General features: G+C 44.2%; 1 protein-coding gene across 4 annotated transcripts in view; it reads left to right on the forward strand.

Moving 5' to 3' along the window:
• The window catches only part of LOC147014600 (E3 ubiquitin-protein ligase SH3RF1-like), a 171888-nt gene that overhangs the window by 107310 nt on the left and 43018 nt on the right, over nucleotides 1-21560 (forward strand). For all 4 annotated transcript variants that reach the window (XM_085852693.1, XM_085852691.1, XM_085852692.1 and 1 more), the window contains exons 4-7: nucleotides 188-283; nucleotides 804-1178; nucleotides 16614-16724; nucleotides 21368-21498. In XM_085852693.1, coding sequence (XP_085708819.1) covers nucleotides 188-283; nucleotides 804-1178; nucleotides 16614-16724; nucleotides 21368-21498 — 713 coding nt within the window. The remainder of the gene's footprint in view (nucleotides 1-187; nucleotides 284-803; nucleotides 1179-16613; nucleotides 16725-21367; nucleotides 21499-21560) is intronic.

The raw sequence follows: 21560 nt of genomic DNA on the forward strand, positions 1-21560 counted from the left end.
GTCGACCTGTTTAGAGAATTGCCTCATTCTAACGTTTGCCTGAAGTGAAACCCTTTGTTGTCATCTCTCATCTGTGCTGCAGCAGCAGGAATGCGCCATTTCATACGTACATCAATTCAAAGCATAATTGTACTCTTTAGGTTTTTTATCTTCTTGTCCAACGCAGTCATTTCATCGGTATTTCCAGGACGAAGTCCTCACGGTGATCCGGCGAGTGGATGAAAACTGGGCGGAAGGCATGCTCGGCGACAAGATCGGAATCTTTCCAATTTCCTTCGTCGAGGTACCATTGTCGCCTCGGTGTCCCACTTTCTCCTCCTTGTGACATGCAGGCCACAAAGCTTGTCCAACAAATTATGGCCGGAGCGCGGCAAGCGTGACGCTGCCAAGGATTACAACTGTTCTGTTTAAGACGTGCAGCAATTTTCTCGACAGAATGCTTGTCGAACAGTTCTGGTGGGGGTTTTTTTTTGTGATTGCTGAGGTTAAATGAAAGTGTCCTTTTCATGAAGTGCTTGCGAGGGACGTGAGAGAGATTTTGGTAATTTGCAATGAGAGAAGCATCTGGTTTGCATTCAAAGGAATCACGAGTTGATTTAGTTTTTAATTTTAAGAAATCCAGTCTGCTGAAATGAAGCTGTGATTTCCAAGTGTCGCAGTTAGTCTATATTGGAATTGTTTGGGCAGGTTTTGGTTCAACATTTTGGGATATGCCTTCTTAACTCTTTATCTCTATATATTTTTAAAATGACTGTGCTTTTCATTTTGCTCCCCTGCCCCTTTCCCCCCCACATTTCCTCCAGTTCAATGTGACTGCTAAGCAGATGTTGGGGCTAGATTCAGCCGCCGGCATGGGACTCACATCTGTCGAGTCCACAGCATTGGCCGTGGCATCGACTGCACAAGGCGGCGGGACAGCCGGGACGGGGGACTGCCGAAAGAATGCCAAAAAACGTCATTCGTTTACATCACTACCTATGGCAAGCAAGTTATCGCAGCAGCAACAGCAGCAGCAGCAGCAGCAACAGCAGCAGCAACCAGGGGGAGTGGGTATGAGTGCTCTACAACACCGACACTCATGCGACATCAGCGCCCCTGTGCTAGTCAGTTCGAGCAATCCCGCGGCTGCGGCAAGGATCGCTTCCTCCAACGGCCAACCTTTGAGCACTCCTTCACAGGTACAGCAACCGTTTTTATTTGAACGGTTGTAGTTTTGAATCGTTTTTGGTTTGTCCATTATCTCCTCACCAACCTGCAGAAAATTCAGCTGTCAATGACTGAGCTTTTATATTTGATGTTTTTCTAAACTTTGAACCAACATTTACTCTTGATTTGTGGAACATGAGAATGAGGAGAAACATTCTCATAAGTGCCATATAATAGTAGGTTGGGAAAGTTCGGAAAGGGTGGGAAGTTCGGAAAGGGAGAAGATTAAGTGGAGAAGGTAGGAGATGGGGAACAGAGAAGAGAGAAGTGAGGACAGGGAAAACAGAGAGTGTAGAAGTTAGGAGAGGAAGAACATGTAGTGTGTTAAAAGAGGTTCGAAGAACAGGGATTAGGAAGTTAGGAGAGGGAGAAAAGGAAAGAAGTTCAATGTGGGGAGGAGAGGAGGACGAATTGAATCTATGGATATGGTGGAATGGGTCAAAAAAAAATGTTTCCTTTGCATATAAATCATGTAAATCGAACTTGATCAGAGGTTTTTTTATTTCATGTTTTATTCTGGGAATGCAAGTCTGATGTTCAATCTCAGGGACATAGTAACAGCACTGCACGAGACTTCATTATCCTTATGTCAAGAATCCATTAACTTAACCAAACATTCAGTTATGTGCTTACTGGCATGATTAAAGGTTAAATACACAAGTTACTCTTAACATGCATTATCAGCTGGCATTTAATATCCTAAACCTCGATTAATTATGCTCTTTTACATGAAGTCGTCGGGCAAACCACGTTGACACGCATGTTGTTTTGCTTGTTTGCCACTCTAGCATATTTAGGCCCATCAAATGAATGTTGACTGCCACGCAGATAACTTGGTTTAATTGCAATAAGTTGGCCATATGCCCAGGCCAGAGAAACTTGCAGTGTAAATGCAATTGGCACTGAGCCAATGACATTAATGTTCTGAGTTGTCGGAAGCGGTGCGGGCTGCCCAGAGATCCCCTTAGTATCACGCTGCCATCACACCGACCCGGATACATCGTTGATCCTGATGGAAAGGCTGTGAATCGAGTTGAGAAAAACCTGTGGCATTTTATGAAGTGCTGGTAACTTGTGAACATTTCATCCCTTGGTTTTTCGCTTGAGCCTGGTGTTGGCTTAACAGTGAAGGTGGCTGGCTAAAGATCTTAGGGTCCTGAGTTTGAGCCGTATCATGCTGTTAAAAATAACACCAGGTGGATTCATTTAGTCTGTCATCCTTCTCAGGTTGGCAAAATTAGTACCAGCCTACTGGGAAGAATGAGTCATTCAAGTATCCTGCCTCGGAGTGATGACCCATCCAGGATCATGTCCTTCAGCCAATGAAAAACTGCTTGGGCAGCCTTATGCATCTGAATTCTGAAGATGCAAAATTAGTGGTTCTTCTTTTTGTCTCTCACTTAAGTGGCCACAAGCCAGAGAAAGCCAGATTTTAAAGAACTCTCTCACCTTCTTCACCTTCTCCGAGCGCTTGGTGATGAAAATAATCCATGAAAATAGTTTTCACTTCGAGAGGGGAATTGTGGAACAGTCGGAGGAATTTCCAATAGCTGAGACTATCTGCAGGTATCTCTGTAGTGAGCAAGGTCTTTTAGAAGAGATCTAAGAAAGAGTGGAGGAAGTGAAGAAACAGGAAAAAAAGTTAAGGGATGATAAATCTCCAGAGCTGGATAATATGCACCCGAGAGTATTGTGGGAGGAAGTGGAGCAGATAAGCGTTGTGTTAGGGGACATCTTTAACAGCTCATTGGAGTCAGGACAGGTGCCAGAGGATTGGAGAGGAACAAATGTAACACCATTACGTAATACAGGTTCTAGAGAAGAATTGGGGAAATATAAACCTGTTAGCTTAACTTCAGTTGTGGGGTCGGTATTGGGGAGACCTTAATTAAGGAACCGATGGGGGACATTTAAATAAAGACAAAGTAACTAAAGGTAGTCAGCATGGATTTACCAAAGGTAGATCATGTTTAACGAATGCATTGGAGTTCTGTGAAGTAGTTTCTGATTAGATGGATGAGGGAAGTGCAGTAGGTGTAGTGTATCCAGACTTTCAGAAGGAATTTGATATCAAAGTTCCACATCAGAGGTTATTAGCTTAGGTGAGGGTTTGTGGAATGGCTGGTTTGGGAACTAACTGGATTTGTGATCGGAAGCAAAGAGTGGCTGTGAGTGGGAGGGTGTCAGGCTAGGTAGATGTAAGTTGTGGGGTCCCTCAGGGATCGGTACTGGAATCATTATTAGTTCCCGTTGGGCTTAGTCCGAAACGGGGGATGATGGATTCGGTCTCGATTTTCGTGCCCGTGCGTGTGTGCGTGTGTGCGGCGCTGCAGCCGCAACCATATCTCAGAGATGTATGGACCGATTTTATTCATACTTGGCAAAAAGACAACAAATGAAGGTATACGTATATGCACATCATGATGTTTCGTGATGTGATCAAATATGGCAGACTGACATCCATTTTTGTTGTCAAGAAACCCGGTGTCGAACATGTCCTCAACCATTTCTCGGACATGCATTCACCAATCTTGTTCAAACTTGGCACACAGATAAAGAATGATGGTTTACATATGCGCATTATTCTTTTTCGAGCTCAGATCCAAGATGGCCGACTGGTGGCCATTTTGTTACTTAAATGTGTCCCCAACCATTTCTCAGACATGCCTGGTCCGATTTTGTTCAAACATGGCCCAAGCACAGTATGTGACGGCATATATGTGGCCTTCACTTTATTTTGCGATCTGATTAAAGACGGCTGACTGGTAGATTGGCGGCCATTATAGTTGTCCATAAATATTGGCTAGCCCAATTACTCCGAACAGCAAAATTACTAAAACAATGGGGGCTGTGACATTTTATGTCTTTTTTACTTGTTATTCATAATTTAAATCAATGATTTGGATTGTGGGGTAAAGAGTGGACTTTCTAAATTCATAGATGATACAAAGCTTGGAGGTAAAAGGTATATAGAGAGGGTGGTGATCAGATTCAGGAAAGCCTTGATCCTTTAATGGATTGGGTAAATGATTGACAGCTGAAATTTAACATAAACAAATGTAAGGTGATGGGGAAGGGGAAGAATAATGAAAATAGAGATTACATGTTGCAGGCAGCAATGTTGCAGCATATCACATAGGAGAATGATCTGGGGGTGGTAGCATATATTGCGGGGGAGGGGGGGGGGTAAGCAGACAGGACAGTGTCAGGTGGCTATAGGTAAAGTAAACAGCGTTTTATGTTGTATTCGGAGGGGGAGGGGAATCAATTATAGATTAAAATAAATAATGTTAACACTGTGGAGGAATTTAATGAGGCCTCATTGAGGATATTGTGTGCAGTTCTGGTCAACACTATCTGAGCTGTGGGGAGCTGAAAGAGACAGGACTTTATATATTGGAAAGGAGGCGATTGGGAGGGTATATGATGGAGATGTTTAAGATAATGAACGGTATGGAGAAGATAGGAGCAGAGGAGTTTTGCAGCAGAGTGAACAGTGTTGGAACCAGGGCCATAGCTTGAGGGTAAACAAGATGAACGTTAGGATGGTATAAGGAAGGGGTCTTCACTCAGAAAGTAGTTAATACATGGAATGGTCTCTCTAGAAAGGTAGTGGCAGCAGAGGGGTAGATATGCTTAAATTGGAATTACATGGTACCGAGATGCATTGGAGATAGTGGGGTATGGGTATATTGTCAGGACTTGTAAGTCACTTGAGTATGGATATAAGCCTGGTGTTGGCTTCATGGTTAGGTGGTGGGCATGGGATCTTAGCATCCTGAGTTCAAATCCCATTTTCTGTTGAATTAATACCGGGTGGGGCTGATTCTGCCTGTCTTCCTTCTGAGGTCGGAAAAATGAGTGCCATCTTGCTGGTATCCTGTGTCGGAGTGGCGACCTGTCCAGGATTGTGCCCAATAGCCAAGGAGACTGCTGAGGCAGCACCAACGCTCTGCACAGAGTATGGTCCCAATGGATGGATGGATGGATGGATGGGTGATGGTTTCTACGGTTGGTGCAGTGCAGGCAGGATGGGCCGAATGCCTTCTTTCTATGCCAAAGTTCCGTTTGTGTAATCTTGCGTGTATTGCCAAGCCAAGCTTGGATCTGCCTCACATCGATCGGTGTTCGTAAAGTGGGTAGCTCACCGTGGATAATTAATTATCATAGTGTTGCAGAACGTAAAGCATTTTTGTACTCGGCAATCCAGTGCCAGTTGGATGGAGTTGGAGTATCAAATGGAGAAACATCTGCATGGCTTTATCTCATCGAACGGACCATGACCATTGTCTTTTGAACTGTTCATCTTTCAGTCTCATTCTTTGCTTTCAGATAGCTGTCTGAAGGCCAAAGATTCCTGGCAATTAGCTCAGGAAGACTGGCTTTTAGCCTGTGATCTGCCCCAGACATCGACGGCTCCTCTGTCAATCACAACAGACTACGCATGGAAGGAAGCAAAATGCTTGATCTGTCCTTGCCTTGTAAATCCAAGTACCAATTGAATAAGGAACCTTCCCTGTCTTCGCATTTACCACCTTCATACCCCGTTGGGACTCTGAGTTTTCCACTCGAGAAGATTTTTTTTTAACATTCTGGCCGGCCTTTGATGTCACTTCTGCAACAGGCTGAGACGTGAACCATGTCCGGGTCCTCAAATTGTTCTTTAGGCCCGAAGTAGCATTTCCTCTGATGTTTTTTTTCTTTTCGCATTCCCGCGGAGCGTGGGAAATCTGACTTTAATCTTAGACTTGAAGAAATGTAAGTTCAGCTGCAGTTTTAAGCTCACCTGGACTTTAGTCAGGTGAGCTTATGCGATCAGCAGTGTCAGTCAGTGAGTGATTGAGTGAGTGAGTCAGTCAGTCAGTCCATCAACACTTCAGTCATTATTGCTTGAACCAAATACACGATTTTGATGAAACTTGGCCACAAGCTTCTTATCTGATGCCTAATGAAGGTGTATTTATTATTTGACTGCATCAAAATCTGCAATCATGAAGGGGGTCTACGGGAGGGGGGGTGTTGACCCCCTCCAAAATAGGTATTTGCTGTCTTCTCCGAAACTACATGATTTCGATGAAACTTCTCCACAACCTTCATTACCCATGATACAACTAAATGTATTGACTGCATCAAAATCTGTATTCATTAAAGGTGTCTTGAGGGGGAGGTGGGGGAAGGGGGTAGGTTTGAACCCCAAAATAAGTATTTGCTCTCTTCTCCAAAACTACACACACAATTTTGATGAATCTTTACCATGATCTTCATCACCCATGATGTACCAAAGTACATTTGTATTTTTTACCCACATTTTGTACTCATTTGTACCCATTTGTACCATGTCCGTGTCTGCTGTCTATTATTTGTATATTTGTATTAATATTTTGCAATGAAAGCAGATCGCACAAAATGGTGAAAAATAAAACTGTGTATATAATTGCGGAAAACAAAAAAATGACCCCTGTGGACTGTATCTTCATGGCTTGCAAAAGCAAGGTTATAAAGCATGGCGCTGCGCTCAACTAAGTTACACTTTCTGCACATTCCTTAATCTTCTCTTCACTAATTATAATCGTCCGAATAGTAGAAAATGTTAAGTTTAATGCTTTCCTGAAATAAATACACTTTAGTTATAAAAATCGCTAATTTATTAACATTTTCATATTTCACTCCATATTTTGACACTTATTTAGTCCACGAGATCTGATTCTCAAATCTGATTATGTACTTTAATTAGTCTGTGAGAGCAGATTGTGTTTCTAAATAATCAAGGCATTTTTAAATAGGCCGAACGAGATGGCGAATTAAGACCCAGAAAGTTGACAGAGGGCTGACCAAGGAAAACGCCTTGATAAAGGATATTTAAATGAGGCCATTAATTATCTTTAAAAGGGATGTTTTAATTAACCCAAACACCTAAATTTCACTCTTGCGCTTCCTTTGAGTTCTGTTAGTATGCATGCAAAGATTGGGGCCCCTAGGTTTCATGGTTTTAGAGTTATGGAGGAGACACACACTAACATTTATTGGGTAGTCGATCCAATCGAGAAATTTTTTTTTTTTTTGAAATTTGTTCTCCCCTTATTATCAGTTTTTCCGTCGATATGTTTGTCTGTCTGTCTGTTCGGTCCAGTGCTCCGTTAATACAATGGCGATTTCGATGAAACTTGGTGGGTAGGTTCATACCATGACCGAGTTGTGTGCAAATGAGAACCGTTGCTATGAACACCACCGTTGCCCAGCAATGGGACTTTGAATTTTTTGAAAAATCATAAAAAAATTTTTTTTTCGAAGATCAAAAATTGGGCGACCAGCGACTGTTGGCAGCACAATCAGCCATATTGTCAAAAATTTCCAGCCGGATCCTCTGAAAACTGTCAGAGAAGATAGACTTTGAATGAACCCTGGTCAAAAACAATAAAAAAACGAAGTTCGTTATATCTCAGAGACTGAGTCAGATATACATGAAACTGGTATGGTAGGTTCATGGTATGTCCTAGTTATGTGTGAGAAAGAACCGTTGCTATGGACCCCTCCGTTGCCTAGCAACGGCCGAAAAACCTCTAAATGTGGGGGTATTTTAACGAAAAAACAATCTGCAGCATTAACCCTTGAAGCTAGAATCATGAATTTTCTTGTGCTTAATCCTCAGGTCATTCCCCATCGAATGGGCCCATCGCGTCAGGTTCTATTGGGTAGGCGACTACCCATGTCCGCCTCCCGGCTTGTTAGTATCGAAGATTTGCGCAAAAATGGCCCATTCCTCCTCCTCCTCATGTGGATACGCTTCTTCCTTTTCCTCCTATTCAATTCTGTCTTCCTTTCTCTATCTACCATCACTTCCCTACTATCCTTTTCCCTGTTCTATTCACCCCTTCTTCTCTTCTCTTTCTCGATTTATATTCACTTTATCTTCCAAACGATGTCATGATAATTGAACTGCAATGGCACTCAGTGGAGTGCATACCTCCACCAGGCTGAACAGTTTACATTTTGTATCCCACGGAGAGGCCGGTTCTGTATCAGCACCTGAACCGAAATCGAATCGGATTGTCCTTGTCACCTACTCAACTCATCCACCAAGTTCTGTCATAACCCGTTTTTGGCCCCATCTCTTAATGGTGAAGAACAACTTTGGATATTCAAAAAGTGATCATGTGTGGTTCTTCATAAAAATCAAGTCAATTTGTCCTTGTCACACTCACAAGCTGCCCACCAAGTTTTGTCCAAATCAGTCCACAACTTTTTGAGATATCGTGTTAGATATGTTCTTTTCATGCCTGGTGTTGGCTTAACGCTTAGGGTGGTGAGTTTGGAATGCTAGGGTCCTGCGTTCAAATCCTGGTTCGCTGTTGAATTGATATCAAGTGGGGTTTATTCAGCCTGTCATCCTTCTGAGGTTAGCAAAATGAGTACCTCCTTGCTGGGATGATTGAGCCATTTGAGTATCCTGTGTCGGAGTGGTGACCCATCCTGGATAGTGCCCAATAGTCCAGAAGACTGCTTTGGCAGCACCGACGCTCTGTACAAAGTATCGTCCTGATGGATGGTTATTGTTTTTGGCCCTATCTCTCAATGATGAAGAATAACTTAAATTTTTTTTTAGTATCTGGATCTTCACCAAAACCTAATCACTTTGTCCTTGTCGCACACCCACACTGTCCACCAAATTTCGTGTGAATCCGTCCACAACCTTTTGTGAGCTATCCTGCTCATAAACAGGAAGATAGACAGACAGGCATGAAAATATAACTCGTCATGCAAATGGTTTCCACGTCTCGCTGGAAGGCAATTTCATTTGTAATCATATTTTATTTCGATTTTATTTTTGGGACAGATGCCATGAAGGGCTTAGGAAAGTGATCTCACTATCGTAATGTCACAATTACAGGACTTGTATCGAAAATTATAGCAAAATATTAGTCGTACACAATTATAGCACTGCACTTTGGTGCATTATGATTATAGAGGTGCACAACAATAATTATTTACTTGGATATAAATGTATCAAACTGAAAGATGACGTTAGCGATACACAGACATTTTATTGTGTGATGAACTGATGATCGAACAGATTGTTTTCACAAGGGTGGGGTATTTGGCACTGATTCACACATGGCGTTCCGATCGACCCATGGGGTCCTTCGCAGATGCACGTCCAGCGTAGGCGAGAAGCACGAGAGTTAATTGGGTAGGTCTGCAGCCTCACTGCAGTATGGTGCTACAACAAAGAGTAGTTGTTCAGTTATAATTACATTTTTAACGGCAAAGGAAATCATAGGAATGGATTTGCTGTATTTTATCAATTTGCACGTGTAATCGACTTCCTCGGTCTGTTGAATCTCATCATTGCCTCCAGAGTTTAAAAATGGCTGTTCACCTCCTCCTCAAGTTATCCCCCATCCCCACTCATGATCTTTTCTACCCTCATTAACCTCCTCACCCATCCCTTCTTTCCAAGTTATCGTGCTTTTTTTCATCTCTCCTTCCACTCACCTTTCATTTTTTTTCCCCACTGCTGTTTGAGTTTCCCCTCTTTATATCGTGCTCTGTTCTGTTGTGTTCTGTGTTCTAACACTTCCACGAGCCTCAACTTAGTATCCAAAAAAAACGTTTTTTTAAATCATTGTGTTGCAGTAATACTTGAATAATAAAGAGAAAGTGAGCTGAAAATACATTTTAAATATCTACCTAAGAAAGGCGATCCTCTGCAACATTCACATACTGACACGTGAATTGGATCTGGATAATCTGTCCCTCATATTTTGTGGTCAATGATTGGTGCACAAAGGTCATACATGAAGAAGAAGATTGTCCAAGGTCTGCGTGTACTCAAACTCATCAACTCATGGAAATGTCAATAAAGCTCAAGATCTCAGCAAAGGGAACAGGCGTATGACCACAATAAAGCTTCCTGAGACAGTTTGCCCTTAATATGGTCACACACAGGTTTTATTGAGCAACATTTGGGGATGCAACTGCGTGATGGACGCCGCAAGTAAATCCGCTGGGCAGCGTCGGGGGATCCCGACATCTTTAATGTCCTTCAACTAATGGACCAGTATCAGGAAAATCCAGAGAGGCACCTCACTGGATCTGTGACTGTGGGTGAAACACCAAACCATCACTTTATCTCCCAACCGAAGCATGGAGTTTGCTTTCTTCCCAGAAAGTACACACACAATTCTGATGAAACTTGACCACAACCTTCATCACCCATGATGTACCAAAGTTTGTTCACTACATTAAAAAAATCGGGGTCTAAGGGGGTATACATGGGGTGGGGGGGGGCGTTGTCCCCCAAAACATTAAAAATATTGGGCCCATAACATTGCTTCATTGGTACATTTTGTTGATTCCATCCCACGTTGACTTCCTCCTCAGTATCATTATTCTGCCAGGTGAGTGCCCAGGGGTATTACCTCTATTTTTTATTTAATCGTAGGCCACAGACTGAGTTATTAACTCTTGTATTAGGTTGTTTGAAGTAGAACAGTCGAATGAGAACACCTTGCAAATACACTCTTCTTCTTCTTCTTCTTCTTTTGAATGCAGCACATGGCTGCGGGTGGCATCATTGGCTGAGAGGGTACCACTGTGTCACTGACGCAGTACCCTCTGTAAGTCATGGCGGGAATTTGGAATTTGTTTCAAATTCTGGTGATAGCTCCCCGAGTCTTCACAAAGGGCACTGTGTGATTCTACATAAATGTCCACCAACTGATGTTGGCAGAAGGGAAACCCAGTTTGACATCCATCGAGGGGACGACACACACATTGATACCTCGTCCTGCCTGGAAAACACCAGGTTGACAGTTTGTAGCTGGGTTGTGATTCAAACCCAAGCGACACAGCTCAAAGGCAAGTGTGCTTACTTCTCAGCTATCCCGCAAGGCCACAATTCTCATTCCAACAACAAAATGCCAAGATATAGTGATAACTGGAGCAAAATAGTAACAAAAGGTGGAAAGACAAAACTCGATGACTAATATAGTTGCTTTGAAAATTAAACAATTAAAAGACAACCAATCACTTTAAGCACAACCCCTTAAAGCTGCTAGCCAATGGCATGAATGTTTAATGTCACGGCTGCACTTGCTTTTCGTGCCTCGAGAGGTTTGTGTAAAGTGTGCATAGTAATCGGCTACAGCTTGGAGCAAGGCCTGACGAGCACACAATGTGTCGTAGATTCGCTGCCAAAATCGGTTCAAAGGGCCAAAAATGCCAAAGGTTTGAAACGATGCTTTGATGGACATTGTTACCGTGGGCCCGATCCTGTTTTAGCTTGTATCTCAATGTCACTGCAATCTCTGCAAATGCAATCTGCTCTGACACGTGATGTTCAGGGGAGGCTGGGAAAAAGGCATGGCTTTGGGACCCTGATAACATGCCTGTGTGGGCGGGGCTTAGGGACCCTGATAACATGCCTGTGTGGGTGGGGCTTTGGGACCCTGATAACATGCCTGTGTGGGCGGGGCTTAGGGACCCTGATAACATGCCTGTGTGGGCGGGGCTTTGGGACCCTGATAACATGCCTGTGTGGGCGGGGCTTAGGGACCCTGATAACATGCCTGTGTGGGCGGGGCTTAGGGACCCTGATAACATGCCTGTGTGGGCGGGGCTTAGGGACCCTGATAACATGCCTGTGTGGGCGGGGCTTAGGGACCCAGATAACATGCCTGTGTGGGCGGGGCTTTGGGACCCTGATAACATGCCTGTGTGGGCGGGGCTTAGGGACCCTGATAACATGCCTGTGTGGGCGGGGCTTTGGGACCCTGATAACATGCCTGTGTGGGCGGGGCTTAGGGACCCTGATAACATGCCTGTGTGGGCGGGGCTTAGGGACCCTGATAACATGCCTGTGTGGGCGGGGCTTTGGGACCCTGATAACATGCCTGTTTGGGCGGGGCTTAGGGACCCTGATAACATGCCTGTGTGGGCGGGGCTTCGGGACCCTGATAACATGCCTTTGTAGACATGGCGAAGGGATCCCTGATATTATTTGTGCCTGTGTTGGCGGGGTTTCGGGACCCTGATAACATATCCATGTGGGAGGAGTTTTGGGACCGAGAAAATGCTGTGGCTCGAACCCGGTGATCTTCATAGCATGTCGTAGCAGGGGGTGTTTAATAAGTGTAATAAAGGAACCGTGAGACATCAGAGCCATGATAATTTTATGAACGTCATAATGAAGAGTTGGGAGGGATATTAGAGGATGTCAGCAGTTCAGGTTACCTGTGTTTTTGCCGACTCGATAAGGAAGATTTCTAAAATCGACTGTTGTTTTCTAAACGGCCATGTCGTCATTGTGTTGACAACTGACTGCATTCAGACCCTCAAGGTTTATAAGTCATTGCTTAGTATAGACATGTGCTGCACGTGTGAAGCTGATATCATCACATTCATGTCGCCACTCATCTCAAACAATACTCTCTGAACGGATCAGTTGTTTCGTCTGGGATTCCTTGTGCGAATGAAACGTGTGCGGTGACTTGGGTTAAACATGACCAGAGGTGGTGTCTTCTTTCTTTATTTCGTTTTTTTAAAGTGATCAAATAATGCTCTCATGGAAGAGCTTGCACTCACATGTCACATAAAAGGGCTCGGAAATTATGAGCTATCTGTCAATGTAATATTTACATTAATTACAAGAACATTATAGTACACATCAGTCAAGCAGAGTACGGCATATGCAATTGCAACCTGGCATCCGAGCATCACAAGCCAGGCGCTCAGATGGGAATGCCACGCAGGTTTGTGGTGCGTGCACATACGTGTCTTCGGGCTTAGGTAATGTAGAGGCATTGTGAGTCATTCATGACAGCCATATGGATCTCTGGTGACTCTTTTTTTTTTTTTGGTCTTTTGTTCACCCAAGTTTGATCCTTCTTTTATGATTGCACTTGATGGCATTCAAACTTGAGTCACGTGCTTCCATCAAAAACCTAGTGATGATTTTCTCTCTCGGACAGTGTGCCTTCTCTTTAAGCACGAACGCTGCTCTATCTGCCGCAGTTGTACCTAACTGTGATTGGTAAGGAAGCCAGATCGTATCTGGAACCAACAATTGCCATCTGCCGCATGGACGTATTGTCTTTTTCTCCACCAATCACAACCAGGAAGTATCACCATTGTTTTAAGCAGTGGGGAGTTGTACGGACATGATTGTTGAAGTTCTCCATATCAAGATCCAATCACGTCTCTCACCGGTAATTGGGCGAAGTTATGCCAACATGCAGATGACGCTTGTTGCTAACAGGTCATGCAGCATTTGCTGTTGTGGGTCTCGACCTGTGCCTTGCTGCTTCATCAAGTTTGGTGTTCGATATATGGTACACACACACACACACACACACACACACACACACACACACACACACACACACACACACACACACACACACACACACACACACACACACACACGTACACACATGAAGGTGGATACTTTGAGACCTGGGAGGGCTTTGTTCCATCTTCTGAAACCTGCACATGGAGACAACAACCGAAAACACGCATGTTGAATGTCTCACGCGTACATGTATGTATGTTTTATCAACCCTTCATGGACTGACGGATTCAATTTTGGTGAATTGCCTGATATCTGTGTCCAGTTGTCCTGACTTTGCAATTCAATAGGGGAACTTGTTGGCCTTTTGAGATGCTGGACATTTACCAATGTATCGGTTACTCCAGCATTGCAAAGTCCTCTTGTCGCTTGGCCGTTTAATCAGTGGGGCTCCATGAAGGGATGCATCCAGATGAAATGTGGAAAGATAAGTTTGCATACATTGAGAAATTTTAATTGGACAAAATGAAAAAGTGACAAAAGGGAGAGTGAGGTACTTGGAGAGGAAAGTAAGTGTGGGTTTAGGAGTAAGAAGAGGAGCGGAAAAGGGGAGTGTATGGTACAGACTGGATTTCGGATCAAAATCCCATAGTTTTCCTTTTGGCACATGGAATATATCTATATGGCCAATAATAGTGTCTTCAGTACATCTTTGTTGGAGAAAAACTGCTTAAAATCACTGCACTGAGGACCGATCATATATGTGACCCTTTTCGTTCCCCCCCCCCCCGCCCCCCATCGGATATATCTTCCTGGCATTTTCATGCCAGCACCTCACAAATCGATACCTAACAGACGGGATAATGCTTTAAGGATCTGGAGGAGAGGAAGGGATCGCGGTCGATAAAAGTGATGATCGTTCGTTTAATGCGATATGAGTTGTTCCGATTTTTATTTTTGTTTTTCCCCCTTAAATTGCACAGCCAGGCCAAATAGTTCCCCGTGATGGATGCTTATTTAATGGCTCCGTGGTTGGACGAGGAAAATGACTTGTAGCGGTGACAGAAATTGCGACTGGAACAAAAAAAAGTAAAAGCTTGGGCCCATTCGAAGTCATTGTGAATTGTGACGTCACGTCTGAACATGTCCCGTCATGTTGGTTTTCGTAGTCAGCGTTTCCTGCCCGTCGGAAACAACTTCACTCACTCGCTCACTTGTTGTTACAGACGAACAATTCTCTTTGCGGTACATCCCAAGGACAGATTGAGTTTAATAGAAGTGACTAAAAGTCAAAACGTCTGATGTATTTGTAAAGCAAACCCTGCTGTCAGGAATCAAACACTTCATTCATCAAGTATGACCTCGTCCCAAGCGTCGCGACATTCTGGTCACCGCGTCTCCATCGGTGATGATCGGGACGTGTCGTGCGATGCTTGCATGTTGTAAGCGGATCCGTCCTCGTGTTATTTAAACTTCGATGGCTTGATTTGTGGAAGGAATGCGCCAAGTGATCAAGGACATTCTCTCATGTACAAATTTTCTGTCGTGTTTATAAGTATCCAGTATTATGTATTCATTCATTCGTGCACAATGCCTGGCTGCTGGCTGCATCATTTCAGGGAATGTTGCTGGCATTGGATAGAGTGCCAAATTTGGGAAGGAATTTGGAATTTGCCCAGGGTACCGGCCTACTCGCTTCCTCTTTGTGAATTAGGAATTTGGTATTTATCCGGTGTACCAGCTGATTCGCCTCCTCTTTGGGAATTAGGAATTTGGTATTCACCCAGGGTACCAGTCATCTCACCTGCTCTTTGTGAATTAGGAATTTGGTATTCGCCTAGGGTACCGGCCTACTCGTTTCCTCTTTGTGAATTAGGAATTTGGTATTTTCCTGGGGTACCGGCCGACTCGCTTCCTCTTTGTGAATTAGGAATTTGGTATTTGTCCAGTGTACCAGCTGATTCACCTCCTCTTTGGGAATTAGGAATTTGGTATTCACCCAGGGTACCAGTCATCTCACCTGCTCTTTGTGAATTAGGAATTTGGTATTCGCCTAGGGTACCAGCCTACTCGTTTCCTCTTTGTGAATCAGGAATTTGGTATTTGTCCAGTGCACCAGCTTACTCTTTGGGAATTAGGAATTTGGTATTCACCCAGGGTACCAGTCATCTCACCTGCTCTTTGTGAATTAGGAATTTGGTATTCGCCTAGGGTACCAGCCTACTCGTTTCCTCTTTGTGAATCAGGAATTTGGTATTTGTCCAGTGCACCAGCTTACTCTTTGGGAATTAGGAATTTGGTATTCACCCAGGGTACCAGTCATCTCACCTGCTCTTTGTGAATTAGGAATTTGGTATTTGCCTGGGGTACCGGCCTACTCGCTTCCTCTTTGTGAATTAGGAATTTGGTATTTGTCCAGTGTACCAGCTGATTCGCCTCCTCTTTGGGAATTAGGAATTTGGTATTCACCCAGGGTACCGGTCATCTCCCCTGCTCTTTGTGAATTAGGAATTTGGTATTCACCCAGGGTACCGGTCATCTCCCCTGCTCTTTATGAATTAGGAATTTGGTATTCGCCTAGGGTACCGGCCTACTCGTTTCCTCTTTGTGAACCAGGAATTTGGTATTCGCCCAGGGCACCGGCTTGCTCTTTGTGAATTAAGAATTTGGTATTCGCCTAGGGTACCGGCTTGCTCTTTGTGAATTAAGAATTTGGTATTCGCCCAGGGCACCGGCTTGCTCTTTGTGAATTAGGAATTTGGTATTCGCCTAGGGTACTGGCCTTCTTGTCTACTCTTTGTAATCTACATTGTGCAGCCAATGCTTCCCATTGCAGAGTGTGTGGGACTTCATTCTCTAATATGCACCAGAAACTGATGCCGTTGGACGGGTCCCCAACTCAACGTCCAATCGAACGGACGGCACACTCGAGAATATGACTTTCTGTCAACAAAACACCAGGATGACATTTTATAGTCAGGTCAACATTTGAACCCAGGCTAGACAGTTCACAGGGAGTGCGCTGTCTCCTTGCTATCCTGCCCATCTGTGAACAAGTGTGATTACAATTTAGAATTTATTTTCTCTTTATTTATACAGTCGTCTTTCTGTCTTTTCACAGATATACATCGGCACGACTGGCCTCATCGTTAGTCCATCCTGCTCCAGCCCCATTACGACCACAGCTCCAGTTAGCTGTCTCTCAGAGCCGGTCTCTTCGAGCGGAAGTGCGGTGAGTACCCATTTGCCAGTCATGGCAATTGTGAGCAGCCGTGGACTCCCCGCCGTGTGGTACTTCTTCCTGGCAGGATGTGCGAACCTCGGGATGCCTTTTCAGCATCCGCGCATCTTGCTTTCCTTTGATGACCCAAAGGCGTTCTGTCAAATTTTATTTTAACAACAATTTCCCTTCCTGTCCACACCATCTGATTCCGTAAATTCCCTCCCACTGTTTACACCCACACACATTCTGATTCCATTAAGCATTCGACATTCAATCCAGCTGTTTTTGACACCACACCACGTGGTGCTGGAATTCCTGCGGAAAGCAGTTGGAGACTTCTGCTGGAAACGGACGGATGGAGCTGGAGTTTTGTGATGGAACAATGCTCGCCCTACTCCGCCTTTTTGTTTGCATGAGCCAAGAGTCCGCAAACGGCGGTTCAACGGACAGGTTACTCTGTTCTAGCTTAGGCCTCGCCACTAGCACATAGGCCTCGCCACTAGCACATAGGCCTCGCCACTAGCACATAGGCCTCGCCACTAGCACATAGGCCTCGCCACTAGCACATAGGCCTCGCCACTAGCACATAGGCCTCGCCACTAGCACATAGGCCTCGCCACTAGCACATAGGCCTCGCCACTAGCACATAGGCCTCGCCACTAGCACATAGGCCTCGCCACTAGCACATAGGCCTCGCCACTAGCACATAGGCCTCGCCACTAGCACATCGGCCTCGCCACTAGCACATAGGCCTCGCCACGAGCACATAGACCTCGCCACTAGCACATAGGCCTTGTTGTTCTCGGCATTGTGAACGCAAAAGGCTTGCTTTAACTCTCCTCTTGCTATTTCAACTCACCCGGCTTGCAGTTCAGGACTTGATTAAGTTTATACCCTTCATGCCCCCTTCTCTCATGTTTTAAAAAAAAACACAAAACTGTTTCCGTCCTTTACGAAAGCTTGAAAACTTGGAGTTGAAATTTCCCAGTCCTTCAGTTTGACAACGGGAACAAGCCGCAGGATTTTGGGAATTGAAGAGGAAGGGGAGGTGGTGGGGGTAAGGGGATTGGTTCACTGGAACTTTGAGCGTGCGTGAAGGCAGCATATTGGACAAGGAAGCATTCTGCAGAGTTTTCAAAAGCTTTAGGCCAAGCATTTGGAAGGCATTGAACGCAGACACCGCAGGGTTACGAGCTTGCATTTCATTTCCAGCTGGTTTTCATTGAAATGCGGTTTGCAGAAAGCAAAATGGGTGTTTTTACATTCACGTTTTGCATGGCAAATCATCCTGGTGTGATGACACGTTGCATACCACATGGGTGCTGCCTGCCTTTGGCCCTGCTCTCTCATCATCTCTCTTCCGTACCCCACTCTACTCCCAATCCCAAATCGAGGGGAATTAAACACAGCTGCCTCAGGACTGTCCCCATTCACCTCACAATCCCCTTAACTCATTCGGTTACCCCCCTCCCCCTCCCTAATAGATGTCAGTGGAAAACATTCCACATCAAAATCCGTCAGGCCCAGGGGGATGTCAGCAAGAAAATAATCTTTTCAAGGGCCAGTACTTAGGGCCGGTCTCAAGACATTTCACGTGGGACAGCGGTGACGTAGAACGTCCTCAACATTCTTCTTCTTTTATAAATTCCCCCTTTTTATGTCCAATAAAATCCAATCCAATAACAATGTTAAAATCCATTAAAGAGGGGGCTTTCATTTTGTTTTGGCCTTTTGACTTTTTTGTTGTTTGCCTTTGCTAAGCTGAGCAATGTATGTAGGTTTGGCCTGTTTTTTTTTTTTTTTCCAATTCTACCTGTGTACATGCACCTGTTCAAATTTGTCACCATTTCGCTCGTCTTGTCTCTAATTGTACAAGCCTTGTATGGTTTCCTTCCTAAAGCCCCACAGTCTGCTGTTGAAAATGAGTCTCGACATCTGTACGCACAAACATAGACACCATGTATTTTTCATGTGCACAGAAAATGGCTCAATTGTTCCCCTGCCCCTTCCCCCACACTTCCACCCACCGCTCCTCTCTCTTCTCTTCCCTACTTACCGGTACTCCTATCCCTCAACCTTTCAACTTACTGTGCCTCAATTTCTTTTTTTACAATTAATTTATGCAAACATTTTTTTTTAATAATTAATGTATTCACAAACACAACCCTCCCCACCTCCTTCCGCCTCCCCTCTACCCCCACCGCTTCTCACTCTCACTCTCACTCTCACTCTCACTCTCACTCTCACTCTCTCTTCCCTACTTACTGGTACTCCTAACTCTCAACCTTTCTATCTACTTTCCCTTCATCTCTCTTTTTTATAATTAATTTATTCACATAGGTAATACATTACGGATTGTCCCTAATTGCCTTCATGGATAGGTATACATTAAAAACACTTTGCATCTCGGATAACGCAACTTTGATGCATTTGCACACTTTTTTGGAAATTGAAAATCCCATCTCGTTAAAACAAAAACAAAACAGAAAACCTCAGGCACAAGGAGAAATAACAAAGAAGACTGAGCGATGTTTCGGTTGTGTTGCTGCGTCCGTGTCTGCAACACGTAGGGACGTTTGTGTCAAGTTGAATGGACGTAAGCTCAGCAAGTGTACTCCTATATAGCATGTACAACTTGTGAGCTAAATTTGAGTCAATGTTTAGATTGCTGTAAAGTTCACTTTTGACGACTACATTGGAAACAAGCGAATTGCATCGACTGAGTGCACTGGAACATTCTCCGTGCCGGTTTCCTCTGGATGCGAGCCACGGCCGCCTGGAATATCAAAAGCACTTCGAACCAAAGAAATGTGTGTGTGAAAATGAATGAATGTGAGTGAATGTATATGTTTTCAGGTTATGCATTAACGGCTGGAAAACAATAACTTCTCCAGAAACCAAAGTGTCACAAACAGTCCTTCATTCAGGAGGTATTGGAGATTTTGGAATATTGGAAGACTGGAAGATAACAATAACTTCTCCAGAAACCGAAGTGTCACAAACAGTCCTTCATTCAGGACATACATGAGATATTGGAGGTGGGGATAGTTTGGGCTATCTAATTTGGCGTATTCATCACCGCTGGTCGTTCGTAAGGAGGATGGGACAAACCGGGTGTGCGTGGACTACCGGAAGCTTCATAAGATCACTGTACCTGTATTTGATCTGAAGCCAATGGTGACACAGCAACTCATTACCGTTAACAACCTGTTAACAGGCTTTACATCATAGAGGACATCAGACTTTAGGGCTGGGTAAATTACACACATTACATCCGATCTATAAAGAACTAAGTCAACTACATCTCAAGTTGTCTATCCCTAAATAATATGGTACCACTCATCTGTCCACATTAGGATATAAAGGTGTGTGTTCTTAGGTATGGTTGTTTGACCATGTGCACATCTGCATGCTTGCGTCCGTTGAAAGCAATCGTTGCTTTGGGAGTACGGTGGAGGCCGAAATAATTCCTGGATCGATCTGTCCATGTGGCTCTTCCTGTCATGTTCTAGTTCTAGAGCCGACCTAAGCCTTGGGTCATGCACCAAATGGTCATGTACAAAATGTCTCGTGTTGTCAAGTGACAAATAATAGTGTATAACTCATTAAGTTACCATCAGGTATTTGATCTGATCTGCTTTTCAAGATAACCATTCAAGGATACCTGTGGGGAAGCATGGTGATTATAATTGATCTTAACGAGGCAAGACAGCAAGCCCCCTCTGCTACATCCACACAGAGAATTAGGAACTTGGCCTGTGCATCAGCCAGCTTAATGGAGGCATCCAGCTTAAATGCCCCATTCAAAGGTGGATCAATGAATATATTTTGTAAATCATAAAATGTACAATGGTGCATTGCAACCAAATTGCTCAAGCTTTCGACAAATCGAGCACTGTGATTGGACAGCAAAGTTTTGAGTTATTTGGAATTCTTATGATCCATGAGATTGCTCTCGGGGTAGAGGATATAATTCCAAACATTTTGCCGCTTGCCAGATTGCGCTTACGCCAGTTTTAAGGTATCCTCATTCTTTGGGAAAGTGCCTTGAGGCCTCAACTCTATCACATGTCTGCAATGTAGATGGACTGGCAGGTAGAGCAACTCTTTGTTTCAAGAGAAAGATCAATTATCTGCGATGACTTAATTACAAAGTCACAGTGAAGGTCCCCTACAGCCTTGTTTTGCCTTTTTTAAGTCTCGAGAGAATTTATTTATGGTGTTTTTAGAGCCCGTTGTTGAACATGCTGATTAAAAAGCTAGCACCTGGTGCATTGCCATTTCTAATTTTGAGTATCCAATTAAGAGGGGAGTAATCGGTGGAACTTTCTTCGCACGGTTCGAGGTTTGCAGGTTGAAATCCAACTCTATCCTCAAATGAAGGCAAACGTCGGTAATGTCGGACAACACAGACGTTGCTTCGGGGAGACAAATGCACAAAAGGACTGCTGGAGATATAATACACGCAGGTTGCACCTGAATCGACAAAGCCGTGCAACTTGTAAATCAAAATTTTACATACCAACAAAGACTATTGTTAAGGGCATCATTGTTTCTCAGAATGTTTTTCTTAACAGCTCATTCATGGATTACCATTGCCGATTGTGATCTCTGTCTATTTGTCCCTCTTCCTTCACCGACACCTTACCCAGCAACCATCAGAAGGTTCAACGGTCGCCACCTCATCCACTGCGCCCGTAACCTCCCAAGCAGCCACCCCGGCCGTTCCAGCTGAGCCCACGCCTGTACCCAGGCTTCCGTATTCATTCCCACTCATCCAGATGTGAGACACAGAGCACCACACGCAAGAATAATTCAAATAATTGACTGATAAAAAATTCCTTC

Source organism: Eptatretus burgeri, chromosome 13 (assembly GCF_056783735.1).
Source record: "Eptatretus burgeri isolate ZD-2024b chromosome 13, Ebu_testis_v1, whole genome shotgun sequence".
NCBI classification, from domain to species: domain Eukaryota; kingdom Metazoa; phylum Chordata; class Myxini; order Myxiniformes; family Myxinidae; genus Eptatretus; species Eptatretus burgeri.